At 41.0% G+C, this 25,317-nt stretch overlaps 4 protein-coding genes across 4 annotated transcripts; 2 read left to right on the forward strand and 2 right to left on the reverse strand.

Moving 5' to 3' along the window:
• Positions 1-86: 86 nt before the first annotated feature.
• Positions 87-7,419, reverse strand: fnbp4 (formin binding protein 4). Its single transcript, XM_055038692.1, has 17 exons — positions 7,191-7,419; positions 6,689-6,760; positions 6,231-6,355; positions 5,863-6,037; positions 5,500-5,647; positions 5,304-5,400; positions 4,876-5,220; positions 4,350-4,542; positions 4,135-4,250; positions 3,952-4,056; positions 3,632-3,765; positions 2,494-2,654; positions 1,766-2,046; positions 1,559-1,673; positions 1,205-1,398; positions 678-835; positions 87-602 (listed from the first exon to the last, which is right to left on the reverse strand). The coding sequence occupies exons 1-17, from the start codon at positions 7,312-7,314 to the stop codon at positions 512-514; spliced, it is 2,634 nt and encodes an 877-aa protein (XP_054894667.1). The 5' UTR covers positions 7,315-7,419; the 3' UTR covers positions 87-511.
• Positions 7,420-7,445: 26 nt separating this feature from the next.
• Positions 7,446-10,392, forward strand: bscl2 (BSCL2 lipid droplet biogenesis associated, seipin). The gene has a single exon (XM_055038813.1). It carries the CDS (start codon positions 7,690-7,692, stop codon positions 8,938-8,940), a length of 1,251 nt encoding a protein of 416 aa, XP_054894788.1. The 5' UTR covers positions 7,446-7,689; the 3' UTR covers positions 8,941-10,392.
• Positions 10,393-11,784: 1,392 nt separating this feature from the next.
• lrrc10 (leucine rich repeat containing 10) lies at positions 11,785-13,553 on the reverse strand. Its single transcript, XM_055036321.1, has 2 exons — positions 13,376-13,553; positions 11,785-13,218 (listed from the first exon to the last, which is right to left on the reverse strand). The coding sequence occupies exon 2, from the start codon at positions 13,092-13,094 to the stop codon at positions 12,261-12,263; it is 834 nt and encodes a 277-aa protein (XP_054892296.1). The 5' UTR covers positions 13,095-13,218; positions 13,376-13,553; the 3' UTR covers positions 11,785-12,260.
• A 1,754-nt stretch (positions 13,554-15,307) lies between these two features.
• cnot2 (CCR4-NOT transcription complex, subunit 2) lies at positions 15,308-25,140 on the forward strand. The gene is made up of 15 exons (XM_055029192.1): positions 15,308-15,377; positions 17,785-17,912; positions 18,020-18,092; positions 18,254-18,401; positions 18,491-18,664; positions 18,748-18,827; positions 20,354-20,479; positions 20,647-20,771; positions 20,882-20,999; positions 21,326-21,482; positions 21,592-21,653; positions 22,688-22,737; positions 22,826-22,926; positions 23,467-23,611; positions 23,697-25,140. The coding sequence occupies exons 2-15, from the start codon at positions 17,805-17,807 to the stop codon at positions 23,781-23,783; spliced, it is 1,554 nt and encodes a 517-aa protein (XP_054885167.1). The 5' UTR covers positions 15,308-15,377; positions 17,785-17,804; the 3' UTR covers positions 23,784-25,140.
• The last annotated feature ends 177 nt before the right edge of the window (positions 25,141-25,317 follow it).

Here is a 25,317-nt window from a genome sequence, read left to right on the forward strand (position 1 = left end):
AACATTTTGTTTCCAAACTTCCTTCAAACTTTTGGCTTATTCTGTTCACTAACAAAATACTTTTTTTAAAAAAAATAAACAGCAAGTTTTGAAAAAAAAGAAAAATTTAATAACTTTTTTACAAAATGTACAAGTCCAGGGACAATCCCTCTCCTTCTCACAAATTTGGCCCGTTCCTTCCTTCCCCATGTAAAAACACACTTGAAAATAGACAATTCTTCCAATCAAACTGGTGGACATCTGAGCTGTGTCTATATAAAAAGGAGAACCCATTACCTCAGCACGTTTGGCACATTTACAGATCTTGTACAAAAACAGGACATTCAAACCCCCTTGATGAGAATGGCCTGCCATAGAAGGGCTTCAAAATGTCTCGTATGATCATAGAACAGCTAAGAAACTCCACTGATGGTAAAAACAAATCTGCGTCTCGTCAGAGGGATGTTCTTATGGTGTAGGTAGGAGCGGATTTACAAACACGGCCTGGGCAGCGTGTGGGAATCGGCAGGTGTTACGTGCTGTTCATCAACTTCCTTTTCTTCAACCGGACCTGCCAGTCCTCTGGTAGTGCCTCAAAGTTGGCGTTTTTTGAAGCTTTCCCCCTTGAAAATGAAGAAAAGCAAGCATTAAAACTACCACCAGCACAGATTGAAGCTCATGGTAACACAGCAACATACGTCATGAGCTGCTGTTGTTTCCACTCCTCGATGCTTTTCTTGTTGAGCAGATCTCTGTCATCGTCACTGGAGCTGCTCTTCTCTTCTTCGTCCAACTCTTTTTGAATGCTCTGCCACTTTTTCACCAGTGAAGGCATTTTTGTCTTACTTTTCTTTGGCTACAGAAACAAATAAACGGAAAAGTCAGGATAATGGCTAGAAAACAAAATAAGTTGACAAGATAGAGTCAAAATTGCAATTTTGACTCTATTTACCAAAGGACAGATGAATGAGCAGACAACAGGATGGACAAACTGATGGTGAAATGAGCAAAACGTATATAGAAAAGGCCAAACAAACATTTAGATGGATGGAGTAGCTTATGAGTGAATGAACGGCCTGATAAATGAATGAATGGATGAACAGCGAAATAGAAATATGGACAGATTAACAAGCAGATGGATGAATGAAAGCCCTTAGATCAAGATGCAGGTTTTTAATTTGATGGGAAGCGTGATCCATTTCTCCTCCCTGCCCGTAACACCAACCTTATCCTTTTTTGCTTTCTTGGTCTTGTCTGCAAGTAAAGGTTTGGCTGCAGCAGGTTCAAAAGCTGGCTGGGAGGGAGGCAGCGGTGGCTGAGGAGGTAGCACTGGTACAGGGGGGGCTGGAGGTTCGCATGGGATCAGAGGGGCAGCCACAGCCGGAATACCCCAGTAGGCTGCTGCTGGCATTAGAGGAGCTGCAGAAAATGAAAAACCTCAGGTCTCAGCTGAATAAAGACGAATGGTACCCAAGGATTTTTGCTGAATCGTTTGAAATGACTACACTAACTGGAAAGGACATTAAAATTTTTAAAAGTTGGGAGGAGAAGTACTGTGGAGGATTTGTACTGCGTTTACCTGCAGGAACTGGAGCCTGAGTGTAAAGAATGGGACTGCTGCCAATGGTAACGGTTTTACTCCCCTGACCAGCTTTCCGTTTCAGGCCCTTTCCACAAGGAGCTGACTCTATGATCTGTATCAAGAAAAAAAAAGAAAAGGTTATTTAGTTATCAGATGTAAAGTAGTCTATAAAAAAAACAAAAAAACAAGTGATTTCTCCTTCACCTTCATGTTGACAGAGCCACACCTTCCGCTGCCGTCCTCCTCCGTTCCAGGAGCGGGGGGCTCGTCTTCGTTGTCGTCGTCCACATCCATCTCAACCTCCATGATCTCTCCATCGCTGTCAGGGGGAGGTGGAGGGGGTGGGGGTGACTCTGGCGGAAGGGGAGGGGGCGGAGGGTCGTTGGAGGGTGGAGGAGGGCTGCTGGGAAGGGGCGGCTGGGACGGGGACCAGAAGGAGGACGCACTGGGCTGAGGAGGCGGCGGTGGAGCAGCAGACGAGAATTCTGTTGAAAAGTGAGAAGAAACACAAACACGAGTCAAGTGGAGACGTCACGGATGTAGTTTAAAGCAACATATTGAATGAAGGCAGATAGACTTTGATGTCCATTTGACTTTCATGCAGAACACTTTAAAAGGATTTAAATTATTTATTGGCATTTTTACATGTATTTCTAATATTGTATAAAGTGGTTAAATGAAAAATTTGCAGAATGAGCAAATTCAAACCACTTTGATCCGATTAATCGTCACAATGATTAATTGTTGTTTAGTTGCAGCCCTAACATGTCAGTGTTGTACAGTGCTGTTATTTACATAAGATGAACAGAATCTTTAGGTTTTCCTAATTTAGAAAAAGTTAAAACATTTTATATGTTCCACAATAAAAATATTCGAGTAGGAAAAACAAGCACAGAACTCTACAGAGCTTTAGATGCTTTGCCAACGCTGACCTGTAGCCCCACCAGCTGGTCCAGAAGTTTTTGTCTCCTCTTGGTTCAGATTCTGTGTACTTGGAGTGTCTACCGGGTCCTCCGTCTTGTCCTCCTCTGTTGGAAACTCCCACTGGGAGGCACCAGTCCGGTCCCTCACATAGAAATACCGCCTGTGCTCTCTAAAGAATGGAACAACAGACATAGAAAACAACCGTCTCAACCGCTGTCCTTGAAACTGGCAGAGCGGCATAATCACCCTGTGACGGTGGGGCAAGGAAATAGGCAAAATGGCAACAACAGGGAGCAGGAATGTTTGTAATGGACAGCAATGTTTGCCATCCAGAGAAGGGCCCAATTGTGGTGTCGATATGGGTGTGGATAGAGGACCCACCTTGCTTTAAAGAATAAATAATGTAAAACAAATCATCTCTAGGTCCCGAAAGAAGCTTTCAGCAGCTCACATCATGGTTGTCACATTTGCTCTGTTTTAGACAACCATTCCCTCCCAGATTCAGGAACAAACCAGGGAGGAAACACCATTATTATGTTCAGCCATCACACATTAGGAAATAACAAATAACACAATCCATTCATTTTACATTAAAAATAACAACAACAACAACAAAAAAAGGATTCAAAATAATATATGAAAAACAGGAAGACAGATAAAATAGAGTTGGTCTGACCTTCTGGATTCCCGTCATTGCTCCATCTTCACACTTTGATGCATGACACTCGTCGCTCCCCGGGCCTCACTTTGTCTGCTTTGCATCATGGGAGTCGTAGTCCTGTAAAGTGCAAATCTCTCCCACGAAACCAACTTCCCCCCCTAACATACACCCCTCCCAAATGTTTCACCGAATGAACCCAGAATCGGGCAGAGCAGTCAGTAACAGGGACATGGAGTCCTCTCTGCGGGAGCTCCAGTTAACAGGAAGCAGGGTGGCTCAGAGCGGATGCTCCTTTAAGGTCTGTACCACAGAAACCTGAAGTCTATTTCTGGTAATCCACTCGGACAGGTTAAGTTTCTCCCCCAAGTCATGTAACAAAGGCTGCAACCTCGGCATAGAGCGGGGGAGTGAGGGAGCTGTTGTGACAGCGTAAGATTTCTGGGGGACGAGGGAGGTTATAGATGTGAAAGGTAAGGAGCGCGTACCTGTCCCAGTGGCAGGACCAGCCTTTAGGGGTGGCGTTAAGTTCATAATATTTTATGTGTTCAGCAGCTTCCTGCAGCTTGCGTCGAAGATAGGCCCCGTTCAGAGCACCTTCCCTCCAATCAGCAATCCGTGTCTAAAAAAAGAAGTGCCACGAGGAAGATGAGAAAGAAGTAATTGCAGTAGAGGAACGTCCAGTGATGGATTATTATGAGGAGTTCAAATATTAAAATCTGACACAGGCTTGTGCAAAATTTATGACGGAACGTGTTAAATATTTCAAAGGTCACAGATGAGAGCTGGAACATGGACCATCTCTCACCTCGGTTTGAAGCAGGAGCAGGTGAAAGTTTGAGATGGTCTTTTTGTTTATCCCCAGGAACTCCATCTTGCTAGTTAGGGTGTTTGCTAGTTCTCCAATCTGAAACTGCATATTTTAGCATTAATACAAGTTGAGATGCACCAGCAAAGTTATATTTACGAGTAATGAGAATGTTAAACTCACCTTTAGCTCAGGGGTCTCTACCTCGTCCTTGTTGGGAAGTTTTGAAACCTCCGTCTCCTCTGAATTGTCTGTTTCCTTTACTTCTCCTTCAACGACACTTTCGGTTTTCGGCAGAGCTAAAAGGCACATACGAACAAATGTTCTCAGAGATTTTTCAAAATTCTTATTAAAATACACTGAGGTGCTGTTATGTCAGAATAAAAATTCAAACTCACTCGTCTCTGCGTTGTCCAGGAAGTCTGAGCCTCTGCTGTTAGAATCGGGGCTGGCAACACTTGGAAAGACGGCCTTCCAGCGGTTCTTCTTCAGCAGAGCCCCACGTGATCCTGCAGCATCTTGGCTGGTCTCTGACCTGGGACTGGAGCCCCCTGCGCTCCCGTCACCCTCTTCGAGTGCCCGAAGCTCTGCCTAAAAATGGGTAACAAGGGCGAGTTACTTTAGACGAACCACTGGTTGCAGACTTGCCTTAAAACTCACAAGGCATTTATGAAAGATTTACATGCTGTTCTCTATGTATAGAAAGGAGAGAAAAAACTATAAGAAAATGTTTTAAAAAGTAATGCAAGACTACTAATTGTATTCATCAGGTTTCTCTGTCTTATTTTAGGCTTTTCTTGAGGTGAAATATTCAGTGGAAGGACCACAGCTCAACAGCAGTGGTGTAGTGTCTGCTTCTTAATGCAAAAAGTCTGGCAGTGATAATAAAAACAGCTTTAAACTCACAATTTATGCAAAACTTACCTTTTTCCTTTCTAAAGCCAGTTCCAGTTCAACTGTGTCCTCCTCTGGCTCCTCTTCAGCATCTGATTGCTCTCCTGACAGCTTCTTATTAGGAACATCTTTCTGTACTGCGAGGTTTAGGTCTGATTCCAGAAAGGGTATAGAGGGAGATCCTACAGGCTTAGCAACTTCCCCATCAGAATCCAAACTGTTCTCAGTCTCATCTAATCCCTTCAGCAGCCTTTTCCTCCATTTTTCCTCTGCTTCTTTCACCTCTGAAGGAATCAGTGGACCAAGGAGGGAGGCAGCCACTCCCTGGCGCTCCTCCTCTTCACTTGTCAGCGCTACAACACTCTCTACAATCTCCTGTTGACATCAAATGCAGACATTATAGTTACAAACATTAAAGGATTACTATAAAAATGACAGACAATCAAAACAACACTTGCCTTTGTTTTTGTCTCTTTTGATGCTGATGAAGCTGCAGCAGCACTTTCTTCTGCAAAATACCCTGCACCGGCGGTGCCATTCCCATTCACACTGGTGCTACAAGGAGAAAGCAAGCATTATCTTCAAAGACAACTGTTGATCACAGTAAAAAAAAAAAAAAAGAAAGAAAAAAAAGGTCTTTTCTTTTAGTTTTACCTGTTTTCATAATGTCCCAGACTTTGCACCTGATCAGCTAAATAGTGTGGCAGCTCCCAGGACACTTCATTAGTCAGAGTGTTCCAATAGTAATAACAGCCAGAGTTCTCATCCCAAACTTCCTGCCAGTCTCCCATCTCCACACCCACTGGAATACAAAATGATGCACATATTGGGTTGTTTTGAAATTTTTAACAAAACAATTTATTAGTTGGGTGCCAATCTGGTGGTAGCACAACTGGATCTGGGGTATGACTGTAACTAAATGCTGCCTATGGAGAAGAATTCATCATATGATGGTACAATGTAGAATAACTTCTCTTTGAATATATTTACGTTTCTATAACCTGAAAATATAGCTACCTCCGGCTAGGGAATACTGCGTATTGTACTCGAACTCTGTGCTTTGTTGATCATGACCACCCAGCGCAGATTGCTGCTGAGCTTTAACCTCAGGTCGAGGCGGGTTGACATTGGAAACGGAGGCAGGAGCCGCTGCGTCGTCTGCAGCTGGCTGAGTTGTGATGGCATCAATCTCCTGAAGTGGAAAAAATCAGTAAAAACAGAGTTATTAAGCAATACAAAAGACATCACGGCCTTCATTTTTCTCATAAATTTGCGGAACTTATCTTTGACCAGAGAACTAAAGAGAATGTCTTACTAAATTTGAAGGTTATTAAAGAAAAAAACTGATTCAATATATAGTTATGATGTCTGGTTTATATACTCACAGCCATGAAATTGGCCAGGGTACTGTCGATGTCTCCTGGCTGGTTGGATTGAGCATTTGAAGCTGAACGGCTTCCGCCATCTTCTTCATCGCTGTCTTCATAGGCTCCAAGCAACGACAAACCCTCTACGTCAGAATGAAAAACAGATTATCTCACTACATGAGAAGCATCTGCAAAAACTACAAGCAGACAAACTCATCATGTGCCTGAAAATTTCAGTCTCTATTTGTTTTATTATTATTCTTACAAAATTATCCATTTTACCATAGAATAAGCCAACTGTATGGCTTATTGTATGACAGATGCAATAAACCATATTAAATGAAACTGAGAATTTGAGAGAAAAACTTCATGATCTGTAATTTCACCTTTTAGAACTTCATTGTTCAACCAGGAATGTTATTTTTAATCTAAGAACTTTAGTCTTAAATGACTCGGATTAAAACAATTAGACTCACCTGTGGCTTTTACTGTTGGCGCTTTCATGCTTGACCGTTTAACAAATTTGTTCCCATCGCCGTCTTGTTCATCTGCACGGAAGAGGCAGAAAAATAGCACACAGTAAACCACGTTAGCAGACTGGCTAGCTAACGGCTAATCAATAAAACAGCATCTACAACTTAGTCTGCTTTGCTCCGTTAAAAATCTACAGCAACCTGTCGGTATTATGTTGTTTTCTTAAATCTGGGCTCCCTGAGATTGACATATTCACCAATGGCCTACCAATGAACGTGAACCAGCACACTTAGGTTAGCCGCTAACCTTAGCTTAGCATGCTAGCTGTGCAAATAAATCCCTAGAATTAGACGTTTTAATGCAGAACGAAACGTGCTACGTGACATCAAATGTTGGTTGGCAACATAAGTACATCGGGTTTTAGTAATTTTGTGTTTTAATTGAAAGGCTTCGTTCTTTTCGCCTTGAGTTTGGTTTCCCCAGCTAACGCGCTAGGAAAATTACCATCAGATCCCGACGGCGCCTCTTCTCTCTCTCCGGTATTTCCGCCGCGATGTCCAGGTGGAGAAAGTTGCAGGATCGTCCTTCGACCCACGGCTCCTCCTGTGATGCGGCTTTTCTTCCCCATTAACGTGTCTATTGAACGGGACTGCTTCTTTGGCGTCGACCGTAGAAGCTGAACGGCGTCAAATCGAGGCCGACACAAAGGAAGAAGTACATCCGCTCGAGATGCGTCAACGTCCGGGTCGCGGAGTCACTTTCGTATGACTGCATCGGAAGCTACGTAGCTAGTGCGGCTAACAGCAGTGGAAAGCGTCCGCTTTGGAAATGCATCCAAATATGACCGTGTTCGACGACAAACTGGTGTCTCCTGTCGCCATGTGCATCATCGACGTGTACAGATTGTTAGCAGTCGGACTCTGAGGATGAAGCTCGTTAGACAAAGTCGGCATGGGATGTCAAGGTACGCGATTTTACAGTTTCGGATCGGAGCCACCGACTAATGCAAGAACATAGCGATCCACCACAGAGGCAGCAACCCGCGGGGCTCCGAAGAGCATCGGCAGTGCAAACCAAGAGCTCCCCATCAGACGCGATGGGGGGAGCGATGGGGCCCCTTCTGCACTGGCTCCAGGATGTGGCAGCTGTGACTTTCCACAAAGCCCGAAGGACGCTATTTCAGGCCGCCATCCTCTTCTGCACCCTGTGTCTGCTGCTGTGGGTGTCCATATTTCTCTACGGGAGCTTCTACTACTCCTACATGCCCACTGTGAGCTTCTCCACCCCTGTGCACTTCTACTACACCACTGATTGTGATGCTGCAGAGTCGGGTCTGTGCTCCTTCCCCACAGCCAACATATCCTTCATGAAGAATGACAAGGGCCAGGTGATGGCCAATGGCCAGCCTTACAGGGTGTCTATTGAGTTGGAGATGCCGGAGTCTCCAGTGAACCAACAGCTGGGGATGTTCATGATCAAGATGTCCTGTTACACCAAAGGCGGGACTACTGTCTCGTCAGTGGGACGATCAACGATGCTGCATTACCGCTCCAGCCTCCTGCAAACCCTGAGCACTTTATTCTTCTCTCCTCTCCTCCTGACTGGGATGGCCGAGCAGAAGCAGCTCATAGAAGTGGAGCTCTACCCGGATTACAAGACAAATGCCTATCAACCCACTGTGGGTGCAGTCATTGAGATCCACTCCAGACAGGTTCAGATCTACTCAGCGCAGCTCCGCATCCACGCCTACTTCACTGGTATACGGTACCTTTTGTATAACTTCCCCCTGACATCGGCAGTGATCGGAGTGGCCACCAACTTTGCCTTCCTCAGCGTCATTGCGCTGTTTGGATACCTGCAGTTCATGTGGGGCGGTCTCTGGCCTCCAGACCAGGTCAGAGTCAGGGTCATGATGGGAGACAACACCCGGATCCAGAGGCGGAGGGAGGAAGCTCGGAAGCGCATGGAAAGGGAAAACTCCCAGAAAGAGCTTAACACTCCTACCGTGATTGGCTCGATAAGTGGGGCGTGTGATTTCCAGGGAAATGGCGTCGTATCAGAGTCTTCCCCAGAGAGGCCCTCTGTAGTCCCAGAAGTCTCTGGGGCTGAAGCTACTCAAACACAGCAAGAAGAGTCTCGTGATTCCGAGGGACCTGTGGAAACCGATGGGTCAAACGACTTGAATGGCAGCCTCCAGTCTCAGACTGGGGAGACAGCCGTTCGCCACAGACCTGGACCTTGGATGAGTCTCTAAACCATAAAATAACTGTAATGTTGCATATCCTCTTTAGCACTTTGAATGCAGAAATGTAGATGTAGACAAAAGCAAACCTTCAGTCAGATAAAATTAAGTTAAACTATTTGACTCGCCTTGCTTTGGTTGGCGTTGCATCTTATATGGTCTTGCGTCTGTTTCACTTTGTTTACGTCTTTGTTTTTTGTTGCAACACTGGTACAGTTTACATATTTGTGTTATTTGAGGTGCCCTGTTCAGGAGGCGTTACATTCCTGGCATGTCGGCTGGTTGTCCAACACTCCCTTTTAAGTGACTAAACCTGCTTGCTTTTTATCTCTGGATAAAGTGTTGTCCAGAGGTGCACTGATCTGGCTTTTCCTGCCCGACTCTGATTTCTGTTTCCTTTGAAGTCTGCAACGCTCAATTCAGAATTTGACCAACTTGGTTTTCTAAGTATTATAATGCGTAGAAGAGAAAAATGTGTGCTGTAGTTTCCCTGGTAGAGGTAGTACCTTGAAATTACACAATTAGTCAGACTTGTGCATGAAAGAATGTTTAATCTTAATCTGATGTCTTTACAAAACACAAAGAAGTGGAAAGCATAAGCTCGCAAGTTGCTGCATATATTGACTAAAATGATAGAAATCTTGACGCGTTTAGTAATAGCAAAGAAAACTAGTAGTTTTTGTATTTCATCTGCTAGTTATCAATAAAAATCTTCCTTTTTTCCAATCTTTGACCAATTAGTTCATCTTTGTATTTTCTGAAATCACAATATTCCTTTTTAGTTCAACTGAAAATGCTTTTAGAAATCAGATTTTGTTTAATGTTGTTGGCATGCGGCTGAGACAAAATGATTCGGTGCATGTGATTTTTATTTATTTATTTTTTTTGCTTGCAGGAGCTTTTTCAAAGCTTTGCTTTGGAAACTTTACTCAACAAAAAGCGTCTTTCTTGTTACCAACTTTCTGTAAAAGGTTTGGTCCAGCGTGAGGGGAGCAATTGGGACTTTTTCTGTTTTGCAAAACAAAGCAGAGTTCTGTCTCAGTGTAATTGGTGAGTTGAATGAAGCTTTAGCTGCTGCTGGTCTTCATTCCTGTTGCATGTCTTTGCAAAAGTGCCACTTGGTTTTTATCACCAACACTCTCAGACCATTTTAAATCATGTTTGTTTATTGTGTGTTTATTGTTATGTGCATATTTAATATTAGACCGTAGTACAAAAGGGAAAAGTGAAGTTACAGTTTTGAAGTTGATGCACTTGCTGAATGCGATGCAGGGATTGCCTGGCTAAGCCTTCAAGTATTTATCCTGTTAGTCAGGGAAACTTTGGGTTTCATCCTTATGGTTACTCTGAGTTGTGGTTTTGGAAGTAAGATTTTGTACCAAAGATATTTGCAGATATGTTGGATCTTTCCAAATGTGATCGGATGTTATTAATGTGTTTGAACAAATAAAATAAATACAGATATGCCTGTGACCTCATCTTTGTGTAAAGATTAACCGTCTCTTTGTTTATTTTACATTTTTCTTTTAGGCTTCATTTATATATATCTATATATATATATATATATATATATATATATATATATATATATATAGATATATAGATAGATAGATAGATAGATAGATAGATAGATAGATAGATAGATAGATAGATAGATAGATAGATAGATAGATAGATAGATAGATAGAGATAAAGATAAAGTTGACATTTTTTTATTTACATAGAGATAAAGAGTTTGCAAATATGAATCAAGTTGAAAAATAATCATTTCAAACAGCCTGTCGGTCTTGATAGCAATATAACTACACCATAATAGTGCAAAGAATGTGTATTTTATTTCCTTCAGCAATGATACAGCCACATGCTAAAATCTTGTTTGCAAATAAAACGCATGCCGAAAGAAGAAAATATTTTGCAAGTTTGTACATAATTGAGAAAAACAGTTGAATTACAGAAGTCCTAAAATTTAGATGGTTATGTTCCTGGATTAAGGAAGGATTTGTAGCCCTTTTAATGTCTTTTTGTGTGCTTCATTAAAGGCAAGTCTGAAACACATTAAATCCTATTGTGCAGAGGGGCATTTATTTCCACTTAGACAACATTTCCTGGCACTCTGAGGAAATACAAACATGTATTTATTGGCTTTTCAAAACCCAAAGCTTTGGGTGATGATATTAAGCCCCATTAGTGGCCTTTATTCCAAACCACAGTCCTAATTTATCAAATGAATTATGCATTCGCCTGGATAATGAGTGCAGTCTAAGATTCAGACTATCCATCACTTGTACTTTTTTTAGTCTCAGCAGGTACAGAAGTTATTTTAGAACCAAAACTCATTTTTATTTGCTTCCTATCTTTGAGTTAAACCCCTTCACAAAACAAGTTGAGATAATATTACTCTGATTGGATTTTCAGCTAGTAGATGGCACAGCAACATGCATAGTTAGATTAATAGAAAAAGATGTATTGCTGCCCTGCAAACACAGACAATGTTGCAAGAAAAACTACAAACTTGCAGTTATAAGTACCGTTAAAACAATTTGAAATACTGTCTTCCACTTTGAAATAAAAGAAGTCAAACCTCCTCACTAAAATCATTTAATTTGTTGGAATTATTAACAATGTGTACTCACCAGCCACTTTATTAGATACATAGTTTTAATTGCTTGTTAACACAATTAACCAAATTAAATTTGGTGAAGACAACTTGCTGAAGCTCAGAAAGGTAATCGCCAGCGTCCTATGTTTTTTGCTTGTTTGTTTGTTTTTGCTTTAAAAAGCTTTTGGAAAAAAGAGGTGTTGATTTTTTTTTTCAAAATTCCTTTTGGCAAAAAACAAAAAAAAAAAAAAAAAAAAAGAAAAAAAAGACTTAGATAATTTTGATGTTGCACCATGTCAAAATACTCAAAGCATCTCAACACATTTCTTTCATGATGCAACAAGTCCCTTGTACTTCAATGTCTTCCAGATCTGGATCCACAAGAGTACATTTCAGATGTGTAGAGTGAGGAATTTACTTCATGATGCATGTCATGTCAACATTGACCAACATCTTTGAGGAATGTTTCAGACACATTGTTAAATATATGAAAGGAAGAATTAAGGCAGCTCTGAAGACAGAAGTAGTTACCAATAAACCAGGCAGTGAGTGTGTGTTTCTCCATTGATCCTAATATTTTAAGGCACGCAAAACTTTTCCACTTCCAAAGTTGTGATTAATTATCTTGCAGGTAACATTTAGGACTATTCTGAGGCAATCGCCCTCACTACATATTGGCCAAGCAGCAGAAGCATGCTTCTCACGACACACCGCTACTTAAGTTGCCTGGTTTTCACGCCTTAAATTGTTTTTGCTTCTCCTCTGAGGAAACCTCTACTATCTCAGTTGTGTCCTCACTCTGTGTTTTGGCCCCCTCACCTTGCTGTTCGTCATCTGAATTGTCAGCCCAGCGGCCCACCCTTCTGACGCCCTCTCCCACTGTAGGGGCATTAACACAGGGGTTGTGGTCATAAATGACAAGTTTCAGACCCTGCATGTGAGACAGGTTCGGAAATTGTCGTATTTTATTCCTATCCACATCGACAACAGCCAGGGAGTGCATTTCAAGCAACTCTGGAGGGAACTCTGTCAGGATGTTCCCAGCAAGCCAGATACTTTTTAGTTCCTCCAGTCGCCTCAGGTCTTTTGGCAAGCTGCGTATTTGATTGTAACCAAAGTGCAGCGTCTTGAGATTTGTAAGTTCACAAACTACCTTGGGAAAATCGGTGAAGCAGTTAGTCTCCAACCACAGAGTGTTAAGTTCCTTGAGCTCTCTTAGTTCTCTGGGAAGGCGATGCAGCCTGTTGTTGCCCAGGTAGAGGATAGTGAGTTGGTGCAATCTACAAATGGCTGCAGGGAGCTCCTCAAAGCAGTTAAAGTCCAGCGCAAGAAGCTGCAGATTCCTCAGGCCTTGCAGTTCGTCAGGCAGGGTGCTGAGGTTGTTGTCACTCAGGTAAAGCTTCACCAACTCATCAAAGACGCAGACGGTGACAGGAAGCCTCCGCAGCTGATGGCCGCTCAGATCCAGGGTTCGGTCCAGCGGCATCTCCTTCAGGTCTCCCACCAAGTAGCGCTGGCAGCGTTCAGAGGGAATGAAGGCGATTACTCCTCGCAACGCATTGCCCATCGTTCTCAGTTTTTCCTCAAAACTTTGTGTCGATGAGAAATGATGCCTGTGCTCCAGATGGTTGTTGTCATCTTTAAGTTAATCTCATCAAAGCTCCACCGATGCCCATCCGGATTTATTGATCCTTTTATACAAACAAATAAAGAAGGGATCAGTTTTTGATTCTTTGGAACAATGCAACATCACATGAACATAAAAAAAGAGACATTTGCTTCAATTTTTTCATCAGCAGAAATCAGCAGGCACATTGAGATCAATAAAAAAAGCCATCATAGACCTACTTTCCAAAGTCTTTCAGCCCTCATTCATGACACCTAGCATCTCCAACAGTCAGCCATTTGTTTATTCAGCTTAATAAGCTGGAAATGTATTGTCCTCCCTATGCAGATACTCCCTGGTGGTGTCCTCTCACCAGCTCTCTGTGGCGTGGAGCTCTTCTCTGACTTTCATGGCTATAGCAACCACTTGCTCTCTCCTCCCCTTTCTGTGCCTAATGACTTTCCCCACTTCTTCTGCAAGATGACAGAAGTGGGAGTGAGAGATGGGGAGGGGCCTTGTGGCTCGAAAGAGCAGAAGAAATTACAGTTATTCACACGCTGCCCTAATGCATCCAGATACAGCTTATGCTGAGTTCGAATTAGAGGTTTACTGTAATTGAGCTAAATATTTAAGTTTCCAAAAATGTTTCCTTGAGCACAAAAACTGAAGTTGTCACAAGTTGCGCAGACGTCTATTGGATTTTCTGAGTTTGGCAGTCACACATTGAGCATTCCTACTTCAACAAGATAATGACTGATTTAATTTTCTGCTTAGGTATATATTTAGTTCAAAGGGGACAGTAGTTTCTTGTTTCTTTTCCCAGAGAAGTCAAATACTTCTTCTTGTTTTCATGCATGTCAATCTCTGTCTGCCTGAGGTGTGATCTGCCCCATGCTATCTTGCATACTTTCATTGGGGCTATTTTCCAACACAATAAAATGGAAAGGAATTTCATTTTCCTTATCAGAAGGGCTAGCACTTGACCCTCATCTGCTTTCACTCAGTCACAGACTGTTTTTAGAGCTTCCCTGCCTCCAGCTAGGCGGAATGAAAGCAGTACAACTCAGATAGGAATAACACACAATTTGTTGATGTCTTACAACGGGGAGGAAACACAAGTTAAAAATGTTCACACATCAAATATAAATTTCAAGGCTCAAAGCCATTGCTAAGATTGTGAAATGCTTCAAGGTCATTTTTAAAGACAATGCGGATGAAGTTATATATAAAAACGAACATTGAGGTAAGAAATGTGTGTTGAAATTAATGCATGCTTGTCTCGTTGCTGATCAAGTCCTTGCAGCAGAGAATATTCAGTCGACTTCTGATGGCTTATAGCCACAAAAGTACAGTTTATAAGGTTTTACTACCAGGTAGCTCTGTAGCCAGAGGGACATGCTGAAGCCATTTAGGGATGAACAGTTCACAGGTTTGTTCATCATACTGAGCAAACCTGGCTAGGTTCATCGAATCTTATAAGAAAGCTAGTGCTTGTACACACAGTAGGGGTTAAGCACAACCCAAATAAGGAGGCCTTAGTCCTCGACGCAGCCATCACAAGTTCAAATCCTGGCCTGATGACCTTTGCCACATGTCCTTTCCCCTTTCTCCCTATCCACTTTCCTGTCAATTTACTATCAAATAATGCCCACTTGAGCCAATAAAACCCTTAAAAATCTATAACAAAAACCAATGGTTTTTAAACCGATTAGCTCATAGGTAAAAATTGAATTGATGCTTTTTAAAAAATTTTCTCCCAATGTTTGATACATTTTAATATGATTTGCTGATGAGCTGAGAATAAAGTTAAAGTTATACCAGCGATAATCGTGTAAAATGTTCCTTAAAATTTAAGTGACGTTAAAATAAAAATAAATTATCCATTTATTTACTTCAGTGGGATTCATTATGGAAATTTTTTTATTTATAATCAAGTATTCTGAAATGGCCTCATTGATTCTGCTGCATTATCAAGTCTGAGGAGCAACTTCTTCATACTGATATTACAAAATAATGTTCCCAGGAAAATGTGCATCAATGCCATCTGGCACGTGTTTCAGAAATCTTTGCGTTTTTATTAGGAGGCGAATATTTCACTCGTTTTGGAAGTGCAGTGTTTACAGAGGAGTTCAGCTTTGTGTACGGAAGTGGTCTGCAGGTCGCGAGGTCAGAGAGTAAAGGCTCTTTCGGCTGGCGCTACACACAGCCATCTTGGATCTAACGAAGCGAAGTGAAATTAATGCGGTGAGCGGATTTTTCCTTCTTATATCCCCCGTCAAATGGGGGTCGGTCCCGGTATTATAGTCCAGTAGGCCCCTTGTGTCTGCTTGCCTCCCCTCCTTATCGAGACTCAGCGGGTCGTTAACCTTTAGCACCAGCAGAATGTTGCTGCTACAGCTGCAGCTACTTCCAAACGGAGCGCTAAGTTAGCCGAGGAAATTGGCCGCTGAATGTGGATATGTGAGTGCAGATATGACCGAGTCCAGCTCGGCATTGCCTGTCATTGGGTCGCTCAGTTGTAGTGTTTTGTAATTCAGCGGTTGTCACCTTTCTTTGGTTTTTGCACTGGGTCATTCGTGAGCTAGCGATATGCCAACTTAGCATGCTAACGATAACCACTTAGCAATAGTGTTGGCTAGCCAGTTAACTTAGCTTTGCTGCTGTGTTTAAGTGATAATCTGTGACTGAGACGCTCTAATGATGGATACACAGTCAGAAATTAACAGCCAGTGGGGCTATCATGTACATTGTGTATTTAGACACTTATCATCAAGCATGTTCTTGCTTTGGAAGGTAAACTCTGCTCTAGCACATACTTTGAGATTACTGATGGAAGTTCATAACTCAGTTGAACACTCTTCTAAAACACTCCTCTTCGTGTGTGATCAGCATGTTCAAGTAAATGTTAAAACATCCTCACCAAACGAACAGTTAATAACTCCCGATCCTCGGTTTCAATTAGTTTCTTTTCAATCAGACAGGTGGTGAGTGATGTTATAGACGGGCTATAACACAACTGCTTTACTACACAAATGATGTAACCAGGGTTTGGGAAAATATGTTGTCAGAATATAATTGTTTACCCTTGGAGACAGGGATAACACTCCCACAGGGACAGGATGCAGTCAATGTTGAAATAAGATTATTTGTTTGAGGTGGTAGTTCTGCATCTAACAGAAAGTGAAATAATTACAAGGCACTTTTTGTGTCAAAGCACGTCCTTATCCTTTATGTTGGCTCCTTATCCTTTATGTTGGTGTGTAATTGCTAAAGTAAAGTCAGAAAAAAAAGTGATTCAAAGTACATAAATGGTTGGTAAATGTGATATTTATAATAGATTAAAGGATAAAATGTACTAATTATTTACACGAAAAGCCAAAAATATATAGCAGCTAATAAAAAAGGTCAAACTTGAACATTTTAATAGTCTGAGAGAAAACAACCATCCCTGCTTTAGATTCTTTATGTTGCAGATACAACATGGGAAATGGCTCGTAAAGTTATAAACAGGGCACACCAGCAGTGTAATACAACCAGCTGAGCAAGTTGTTTAGAGTGAACCTGACTTATTTTAAAGTTTTTGCTTGTTCTTGAATCATTTCTGAGACATTCTGAAAATCTTGCAGTTTTTATTTGCACATGTAGTTGTCCGGCTCAGAAAATAACCGCTTTTGCTATACTGTCCTAAAAAAAAAGATGTGGTTGTCGAAAAGCTCAATAACAAACAAAATACAAGGCATCATGGATAGGATGGAACAAGAAAAATAGTCTTTTTGTCATTTCTCATTTAGATAAAATGTCTTGAAACGAGACGAGGAGCAAAGAGCAGCAGTGGTTCTTTACCACCATCAGCGGTTCTGTAATTCCCTCAGACTGTGGGTCAAGTTGTGCACATTGTGAAAATTACAGACAGAAATTCATTCCCCAGTTTAACGCTGTTAGGCAATTTGGTCAACATTTTTACTTTGATGTTTATTCTTTGTTTTTATCTCCACTGATAACCAATCTATTTTAATTAGCTCAATAATTTAATAACCGAGCCTCTTCAAACAGCATGAAATGTTACTCGGCAGCATCTATCAGTGAACGCTGAAGTCAGTTTTGTGCATTTTTACTAAAGTAAATGTAGTGGGAAAAAGTGCCCTCCTGTGATTAAATATTAGGTGTAAATAGCTCTATTATGCATTGCATAAAACAGATAAATTAATAATCTATACACCTGCCAACAGCAACAAAATGGCCACTCGAAGGTAAAATATATGACACACTCAGCATCTTGTTTCAGCCCTGGTTTTTAATGTCGTCGAGACTTGGATCTATTTGTCTCCATCCTTAGTCTACAAAAGACTTAAAACTGCTTAAAAATGGTTACTTGACTTCCAACCACATAATTATTTGGTGATCTCTTACAATATTTGTAAGAGCTAAATCAGATTTTTTAAAAAAGTGTAGATTTATTGTAGATATTAATTAGATTTGGAAAAAAAAAATCTCACTCAGTGGGTTTCTGGTGTTAAAGAATGTAAAGACAAATTAAATTAAAAATAATTAGATCTCAGCAAATGCTACCTTTGTTTTTTTTTCATCCCTTTTTTTTAAATGATCTGTTTCCTTAATTATCATTTTTAATATAAGTTGTCTTTTTCCTCAGGTGACCAAAACAAAAAAAGCATGTTTGGTTCTAGAAAACCCTTTCCGGATTTCGGCGACGGAGTCGACAACGACTTGGCTGATGACATGTACTACAACCAGTCCATGTTCCACAGGTCGGACAAAGATGTAAGTTTTGACCTTTGTGTCAGTGTTTTGTACCTTACACTGCCTAATGCTGCAGAAGTATCTTGTTTGTAACGTTTGCCGTGTTGTTAATGCCTCTTGTCTTCCAGATGTTGTCCTCTCCTTCGCCATCATCGTCCAGTCAGTTGTCGCAGCTCGGTGTGAGTTTGTACGGTCCACAAAGTGAGTTCTTGTATCTTTCTTGATGAAGGGCAGAAGTTTCACACCATCCTAAGACATTTTGAATGCTTATAACTAAGAAGATGTGAACTGGAAAGTTTTCTCTTTTGTTTACAAATGTTTCATCTTTATTCCTGCCATTTTGTTGATTTATTGTCCTGCAGGTGCAATCGGCTTCCCAGTCAGGAACATGGGAAACAGTACGCCTCAGTTAAACCGAAATCTAACACAAGGGACGCAGCTAGCAAGTCACATCACCCCAACAACGGGTGTCCCCTCCATGTCCCTACACACCCCTTCCTCGCCAAGCAGGTGTGTGCTGTTTTCTGAGGATGAAATTTGAAATGGTAGGCAAAGGCCTGAAGGGAAAATGCATTTATCTGCTGATCGTTTCTCTGTAGAGGAACAATATCGAGAAACATCCTGAACCACTCACAGGTTGGTCAGGGCATTGGGTTAACCGGCAGGACCAGCAGCATGGGCAGCTCAGGGCTGGGAAGTCCGAACCGCAGCTCACCCAGCATCATCTGTATGCCCAAACAGCAGCCAGCGCGCCAGCCCTGCACCATCAACAGGTAGGTCTTTCTAGTGCGATGGGATGGGATGGATCTTTGTGGAGGTCGGCTGTACACTGTCAAACTGCTATTTTTATCTGCAGCATGTCAGGATTTGGTATGAACCGCAATCAAGCTTTTGGGATGAACAATTCATTATCAAGCAACATCTTCAATGGCACAGGTTGGTGGATTTGACCTGAAGGTCACAAGAGCTTAAAGACCAAATCTCACCCGTTGCACCTTTTCATAACTCAGTGGGTATTTTTGGCCATAAAATTCGGTTGTAACACAAGTTGAAAAGTTAGTGCACTGGTCCTGTTGTCACTGTTTGTAATTCCCGCTATCTTTGGTCTGACATAACATAGCTTCTACATTATTGTCCAGCTTTTTGTTCTTTTTGGGTTTACAGTTTGTCAGAAGAGAACCAAAATTGAGGATTTAACAGAGGAATATTTTTTTTCAGCTTTACGCCATCTTAGATCATTATTTTATCCTAAACCGTTGGATAAAACAATGGGTGTTGTAGAGGATCTTCTTTAGAAGCCAGACAAGCTGTTATCTAAAGTCATGGCCTTCATGCTGTCACTACCAAAACACTCGCCTGGATGCAGACTAACGCATAGCATAGCTGAGCTTGTTTGGAAATAGGAAACATAAAGTTGGTCAGTTGTTTTTAGCATCAGCAGACATGCTTGCCTGCAGAAATATAAAAGATTGCTAATTGTTTTTCTTCCTAAACTGAAAACCACTTTTCTCCTTTGTACTTCTTTGGCATAATATCTGCTTTTAGCATATAATGCGATAATGATTCTTTGTTCTTTCTGATCATTTTATTGTGGTATTTGATTTAATATGTACAAAACGTTTTCATATTCTCTTTGGCGTTAAAGGCCAGGCCCAATCCCTCCCAGGAGTTCTCCAGAACCCCCAGATTAAGAACTACTAGAAGTCTAAATGGATTTATGTTGGTTTAAACCAATTAGATGGGCCCAGTTGATAACATGTAAACATTTTGAGGATGACCTACAAATATGTAGATTTTTAGGACTACATATTTGTCAACATGTAGTTATATTTATGCAAATATTTTTACTTAGCTAAGCCCAAATTTATTATTTCACCTTGCATAATTAGAAATCATTAAAATACGAGTGGAAACATGCAAAATGCAATCACAAAGTCTGATTGCTGTTATGCCAATATAGATTTTGTACTGATCACTGACAATATAATAAATCATTTGACACGCTATTAAAAAAGTGTAAATAAAAGCAGAATAATTTTTTTCTGCTTTAAAACATGTTACATTGTTTTAGTATTTGTTAGCTATCAAAGACCTTCTTAGTTGAAGGACAGTGATTTTTAAAAATCTAAATCTCCCATTGCTTAGAAAAATGTGCATACACAACCATTCAGTGAATTAGAAAAGTTCATTTGTGTCACTTATTTATGTATTTTATTCTATTAATGAATGGGGGGAGAACTGAAAGAATATATTTCAGAAAACAGACGATGATTGAAAGTAATGCAGCTCTTTACAAAACTGTTGGAACCTAAAATAAAATTAGAATGTGTTCTTTTTATTATTTGTTGAACGTACAGATGATGAAAGCAAGTAAATGCTTTGTGCTCGTTATAAACCGCTGATAAAAGAGGTCTGGGAAAAATGTGGAATTTTACGATTGAACTCTCTTCCTGTCGATGCAGATGGGAGTGATAATATAATGGGCCTGGATCTGTCAGACTTCCCCGCATTAGCAGACCGGAGTCGGAGAGAAGGGACTGGAAATCCAACACCGGTGCTGAACCCGCTGGCTGGACGTGCTCCTTATGGTAGGCCATTAGAGGAGAGCTAATGTTGCATCGGCAGCCGCTCCACTGGCTTCATAAAACCACTAATAGGGTTTGTTTTAGAGCAGGTTGTCTCAACTCTAAGAATAATTGCTCATGTTATTGTTTTGCTGGGATTTTTCCCCCCCTGCTGTTTAAAACTGTTGAAGTTGGCATGGTAACAAAGCCATCGACTGATCAGACACAAGACTTCTCCATACATAACGAGGACTTCCCTGCACTGCCTGGGCCAAATTACAAAGACCCCACACTCAACAACGATGACAGCAAAACTGTAAGTTACAGCCACTCTGGTACTTTTTCCTTCTCCAATTTGTTTCTTCTGTGACGACTGCAGAGTTAAAAGTGTAATCTCAATTTTGCTTCTTTATTTTAATCGTTTAGAACTTGAACTCCACAAGCAAGAGCACATCCAGCACAGATGGTCCGAAGTTCCCTGGAGACAAGACGACCTCGGCACAGAACAACAACCAGAAGAAAGGGATCCAGGTGTTGCCCGATGGTGAGACTTCTCAGCCAATCGTATCGCTCCAATTCCTCTGAGACATCCCTTCTTAATCCCACAACTTGGGTGAGGCAGCTGGGCTCGCTACCCTGCATTTGGGGTTTGATAACTGTTAGATAGACTAGAGCAAAGCAGTGTAATATTGAACATGAAACAGACTATAATGTTATATTTGAGGAGAAATATATTTGGTTTGCTGTCTACTTTGTGCATAAATTACAGTGTAAAAATGTGGCTTTGGTTTCACAGTAAGTATTTTCTGTAGATCACCAGCTCACTGCTGACCTGTGGTTTGGTGACTCTGGGTCGCTCCTCTGCTGCAGGTCGGGTGACAAACATTCCCTCAGGAATGGTAACGGACCAATTCGGCATGGTGGGCCTGCTGACGTTTATCCGGGCTGCAGAAACCGATCCGGGGATGGTGCATCTGGCGCTTGGAAGTGACCTCACAACACTGGGACTCAACTTAAATTCACCAGAGTAAGATGGTTTTACCTTTAAAAACTGTTGTTCACTCACTGTTGCCTCAGTTGTGTCCTTTCAAGAACCTTGTCAGCTGTGGGAATCATGAGGGTTTTTATTTTGACAGAAACTTGTATCCAAAGTTCGCCTCTCCCTGGGCTTCTGCACCATGTCGACCGCAAGACATCGGTAAGACTGCGCCTCTGATTAGTTGAACTACAAACACTTTCAACTACAGGAAGTGACTTTTTTGACAGAAATGTGGTCAAGTGACAACCACAAGCTTTAATGTGTTTTATTAGGAGCTATAAGATAAACAAACACAAAGTAGTCCATTACTGTAAAGAATAAACATGATACATGGATTGAGTAAAGATTTGTAGGTAAATAGGAAATAATTTTGGCATGTCTTTGTATTCATCCCCAGTGAATTGATACTTCTACAAGTCTTTTAAGGTGATGTCTATTGGCTTTGCCCTCACTGAGGCTGACATTTTGTGCTGATTCTTCCTTTTTGGAATCGCTCAAGCTCAGTCTTGCCACAGATTCGTTTGTGCATTCAGGTCTGGCCTTTGACTGGGCCAGTCTAGCATGTGTTCTTCCAGGTCTGCCCTGTATTTATCTCCATCAATCTTCTTGTTAATTATGAGCAGCATCACCACACCGAGACGGTAATCAGAATCAGCTTTTTGTTGCCGAGTTTGTGCCTGGATCAGACCAGTAACAGTGGTTTGATCTGCAGACTGGAGTCGAATGTTTCACAGATGGGTCTGCTGAGGTGCAGTTGGTGATAAAAATCTGATGGGTTTCATCTTGATGTAAGCAGCCATTTAATGTAGAGAGGGGAGAGAAACGCACCCTTGTAGGAACACAATGGGATTAAATTATACAGATGGATTATTTGTTAACAAGGCAGTTGCATTGGATTTCATTAAGGAGTATGTATGGGGAAGGCACACTGATAGTGGAAATGCATTTGTCAGTAAGAACATGTTTATTTATGTATTATTTGGTATTGGTCTGTTACCTAAACTCCTAATGAAATACAGTAAAGTTTGTTGTAAATTTTCAACACATGAAACAATTCAAAACTTATGTATATATACAATTTCTTTTATTTGAGTTTTGTATAAAACTTATATAAACTTTTATGAGTTTGTGTTCTGGTGGAATCTGTGTGTTGACTGAAATAAAATAACTTGCATTTGGATTTATCTTTTTAGATTTCCATGTTCCGTCGGAGTATTTAACCAACATCCATATAAGGGACAAGGTAACTAGGAGCGCCGGATAATGCTTTTGTTTTCAATTAGAGGTTATGAAAAAAACTAACTACTTGTTTTAAATTGTCCTGTGTGTAGTTAGCTGCAATTAAGTTGGCTCGATACGGTGAAGACCTGCTGTTCTACCTGTACTACATGAACGGAGGGGACCTGCTTCAGATCCTGGCAGCTGTGGAGCTGTGAGTCACAAGCATTTTGATATCTAACATGTAAATATGCTCCAAAACCCGATGAGCTTTAGTTTGATATGACCATTCACCAGGTGGTCCAAAACTCAAAAATCTGGTCTTTTTCTTGTCAGTGAATGCACCAACCACTAGCCGTTTACCCTGATATGTGCAGTCTTCAGTGTGGATGCTTTTACTGAGTGAAATTAAAACGTTTTCACTGTCAGCTGTTTGAATTGAAGTCAAACGAAGCACAGAGATATACAAACACTTATTCATTTAGAAATGAATAAAAATAAAACCTGTTTCATTGAACTGTTTTCACACAAGTATTTTGACCTTACAAAAAAAAACAAAAACAGATCAGATACAAAACTGATCAGTGCTTTTAGACAACGTTTGACATCTTTAATTGTCAAGAGGTCCTCAAATGTGACAAATTGAAGAATATTTCTTCTCTAGAAACCTCCAAACATAACTCGATGAGCTCGGGTCGTCCATAATGTAGAGATTTACTGTTTGTTCTCGATTTTTTCTTTGCTTGCTGTCCAGCTTCAACCGGGATTGGAGATACCACAAAGAGGAGCGAGTTTGGATAACAAGGGCGCCCGGCATGGAACCCACCCTCAAGACCAACACCTATGAGAGAGGCACCTACTACTTCTTCGACTGTCTTAACTGGAGGAAAGTAGCCAAGGTAAGAGTTGAGGCCGTGTGTTTTAGATGCAGTGATTGTTGTGCTTCAGAGCGACGAAGCTTAAAACGTTTCCTGCATCTCTAAGGAATTTCATCTGGAATATGACAAGCTGGAAGAGAGGCCTCACGTGCCGACAACGTTCAACTACAATCCAGCCCAACAGGCCTTCTAAGGCCCAACCAGTCCAAAGGCTACAGTTGTTCTTGAACACAGCACTGCTGTCCAGGAGGGGGCGCTGTGACGCACACAGCTAGGGTTTTTATTCCTGGAGGATTTGGCTAACCGACTGCAGGGGTCGTCGTCGTCATCATTAAAACTGTCCTGCCTTTCTGAATTTACATTCTGCCCGAAAAACACACTTGTTCCGTTTTTATTCTGTGTTCCCGTTTTTTTTTGTTTTGTTTGTTTTTTCTGTTATCTTTTTCTTTTCTTTTTTTGTCTTTTGAGCAGGGTCTGTGTTATGTTTACGTCTCTGAACCTGAAGGAGGACAAACCGTGTGATGCGGGACTATGACAGAACAAAGGTTTCACCTTTTAATTACAGCAAGTGTTCAGAACACAAAACGGCGGGAAAAAAAAAAGTTGACATCCTCAAACACAAGTGAAAGGGTGAAAGAAACGCAATGTTTATTGTTGCACTATATTTAGTAATAAAAGAACACAAAATTTGTTTGTGCTTTTTTATGACACTCCACACATTTTCCATCTTTTGTATGTTTTGTTTTTTTTTTGTCACGGGATTTGGTTTCTGTATACTTCCCTTCATCGTGTTCCATCAAACTACATCACTTCCTCTGCTGTAGTTGCTCCACCCGACACTTTTCTGCATCTCTCTCCGTTTGTGACTTCTGTGCCAGCAAAACATGGACGTAAAACCCTGCGAGGCGACTTCAACCTCCACAACCGTGGGGAAATCCTTGCAGAGGCCGAACAAATAACACAACTTTTGCTCGAGAGCAAGCAAAAACACTTTCCAGTCTTTGTTACTATTTTTGTAAAAAAAAAAAAAAAAAAAATGTGTACATTTTGTTTTTTTGCATTATATAAGACTATATGTACGAATATGTATATATGATTGCTACATATATATATGTCTGTATATATAAATATATATATCTATATGATATCTATTTTGAGAGAAATTTTGCCCTGCCTTGTACCTCGTTTTTTTTTAATGAGGCGAGCATGGATATGTGGATGTAATGAATTTTCTGGAACTGCTGGACAGGGTGTCATTTTGGCACTGTGGGCACTTACATCAAAGTAATGTTAATAAAACATCAATAACGGAAAGGCCTATATCTCACTTTTCCCCATTCGAAAGGAAAGACAGATGGGTCAGAAGCGATCCCTGTAGTTGCAGGCCAAAGTAAAAGAAGGGATCCATTTGAATTCAGGCAGTAGTGAACACTGTTTCGTAGGGAAATGAGAAGACTCGGATTTGCCTGAAGAGAATCGAAACCAGTCTTGTATTTTTTTGAAGTCAAAGCTTCTTTCCTTTGTATTAAAGCAGACACGGCTTTCCTGAACCACTGAGTGTTGTTTATTACACATCGTTAATTCCCATGATCTCAATATTCTGCAGTAGTGCATGTGCTGCTCTGATATTTTCATATGGTATGGAGAAATGGGGACATACAGGAAGAAATTGTGAAGACTGCAGATTATCTGGCTTGTGCATTTAAACTGGATTTCTTTTTAGAGAG

Source organism: Poeciliopsis prolifica, unplaced genomic scaffold (assembly GCF_027474105.1).
Source record: "Poeciliopsis prolifica strain line A6 unplaced genomic scaffold, Auburn_PproV2 SCAFFOLD001, whole genome shotgun sequence".
Classification (NCBI taxonomy): domain Eukaryota; kingdom Metazoa; phylum Chordata; class Actinopteri; order Cyprinodontiformes; family Poeciliidae; genus Poeciliopsis; species Poeciliopsis prolifica.

What these genes read in the sequence shown, in the direction of transcription:
- fnbp4 (XM_055038692.1), bottom strand. Translation starts at nt 7,314, where the DNA reads ATGGGGAAGAAAAGCCGCATCACAGGAGGAGCCGTGGGTCGAAGGACG. An exon ending in GCCAACAGTAAAAGCCACAG is followed by an intron (nt 6,356 to 6,688) that starts GTGAGTCTAATT and finishes ATTCTGACGTAG; the next exon opens with AGGGTTTGTCGTTGCTTGGA. An exon ending in AGAAAGCAAAAAAGGATAAG is followed by an intron (nt 836 to 1,204) that starts GTTGGTGTTACG and finishes TTGTTTCTGTAG; the next exon opens with CCAAAGAAAAGTAAGACAAA.
- bscl2 (XM_055038813.1), top strand. Translation starts at nt 7,690, where the DNA reads ATGCAAGAACATAGCGATCCACCACAGAGGCAGCAACCCGCGGGGCTC.
- lrrc10 (XM_055036321.1), bottom strand. Translation starts at nt 13,094, where the DNA reads ATGGGCAATGCGTTGCGAGGAGTAATCGCCTTCATTCCCTCTGAACGC.
- cnot2 (XM_055029192.1), top strand. Translation starts at nt 17,805, where the DNA reads ATGTTTGGTTCTAGAAAACCCTTTCCGGATTTCGGCGACGGAGTCGAC. An exon ending in ACATCCATATAAGGGACAAG is followed by an intron (nt 22,738 to 22,825) that starts GTAACTAGGAGC and finishes TCCTGTGTGTAG; the next exon opens with TTAGCTGCAATTAAGTTGGC. An exon ending in ATCCTGGCAGCTGTGGAGCT is followed by an intron (nt 22,927 to 23,466) that starts GTGAGTCACAAG and finishes CTTGCTGTCCAG; the next exon opens with CTTCAACCGGGATTGGAGAT.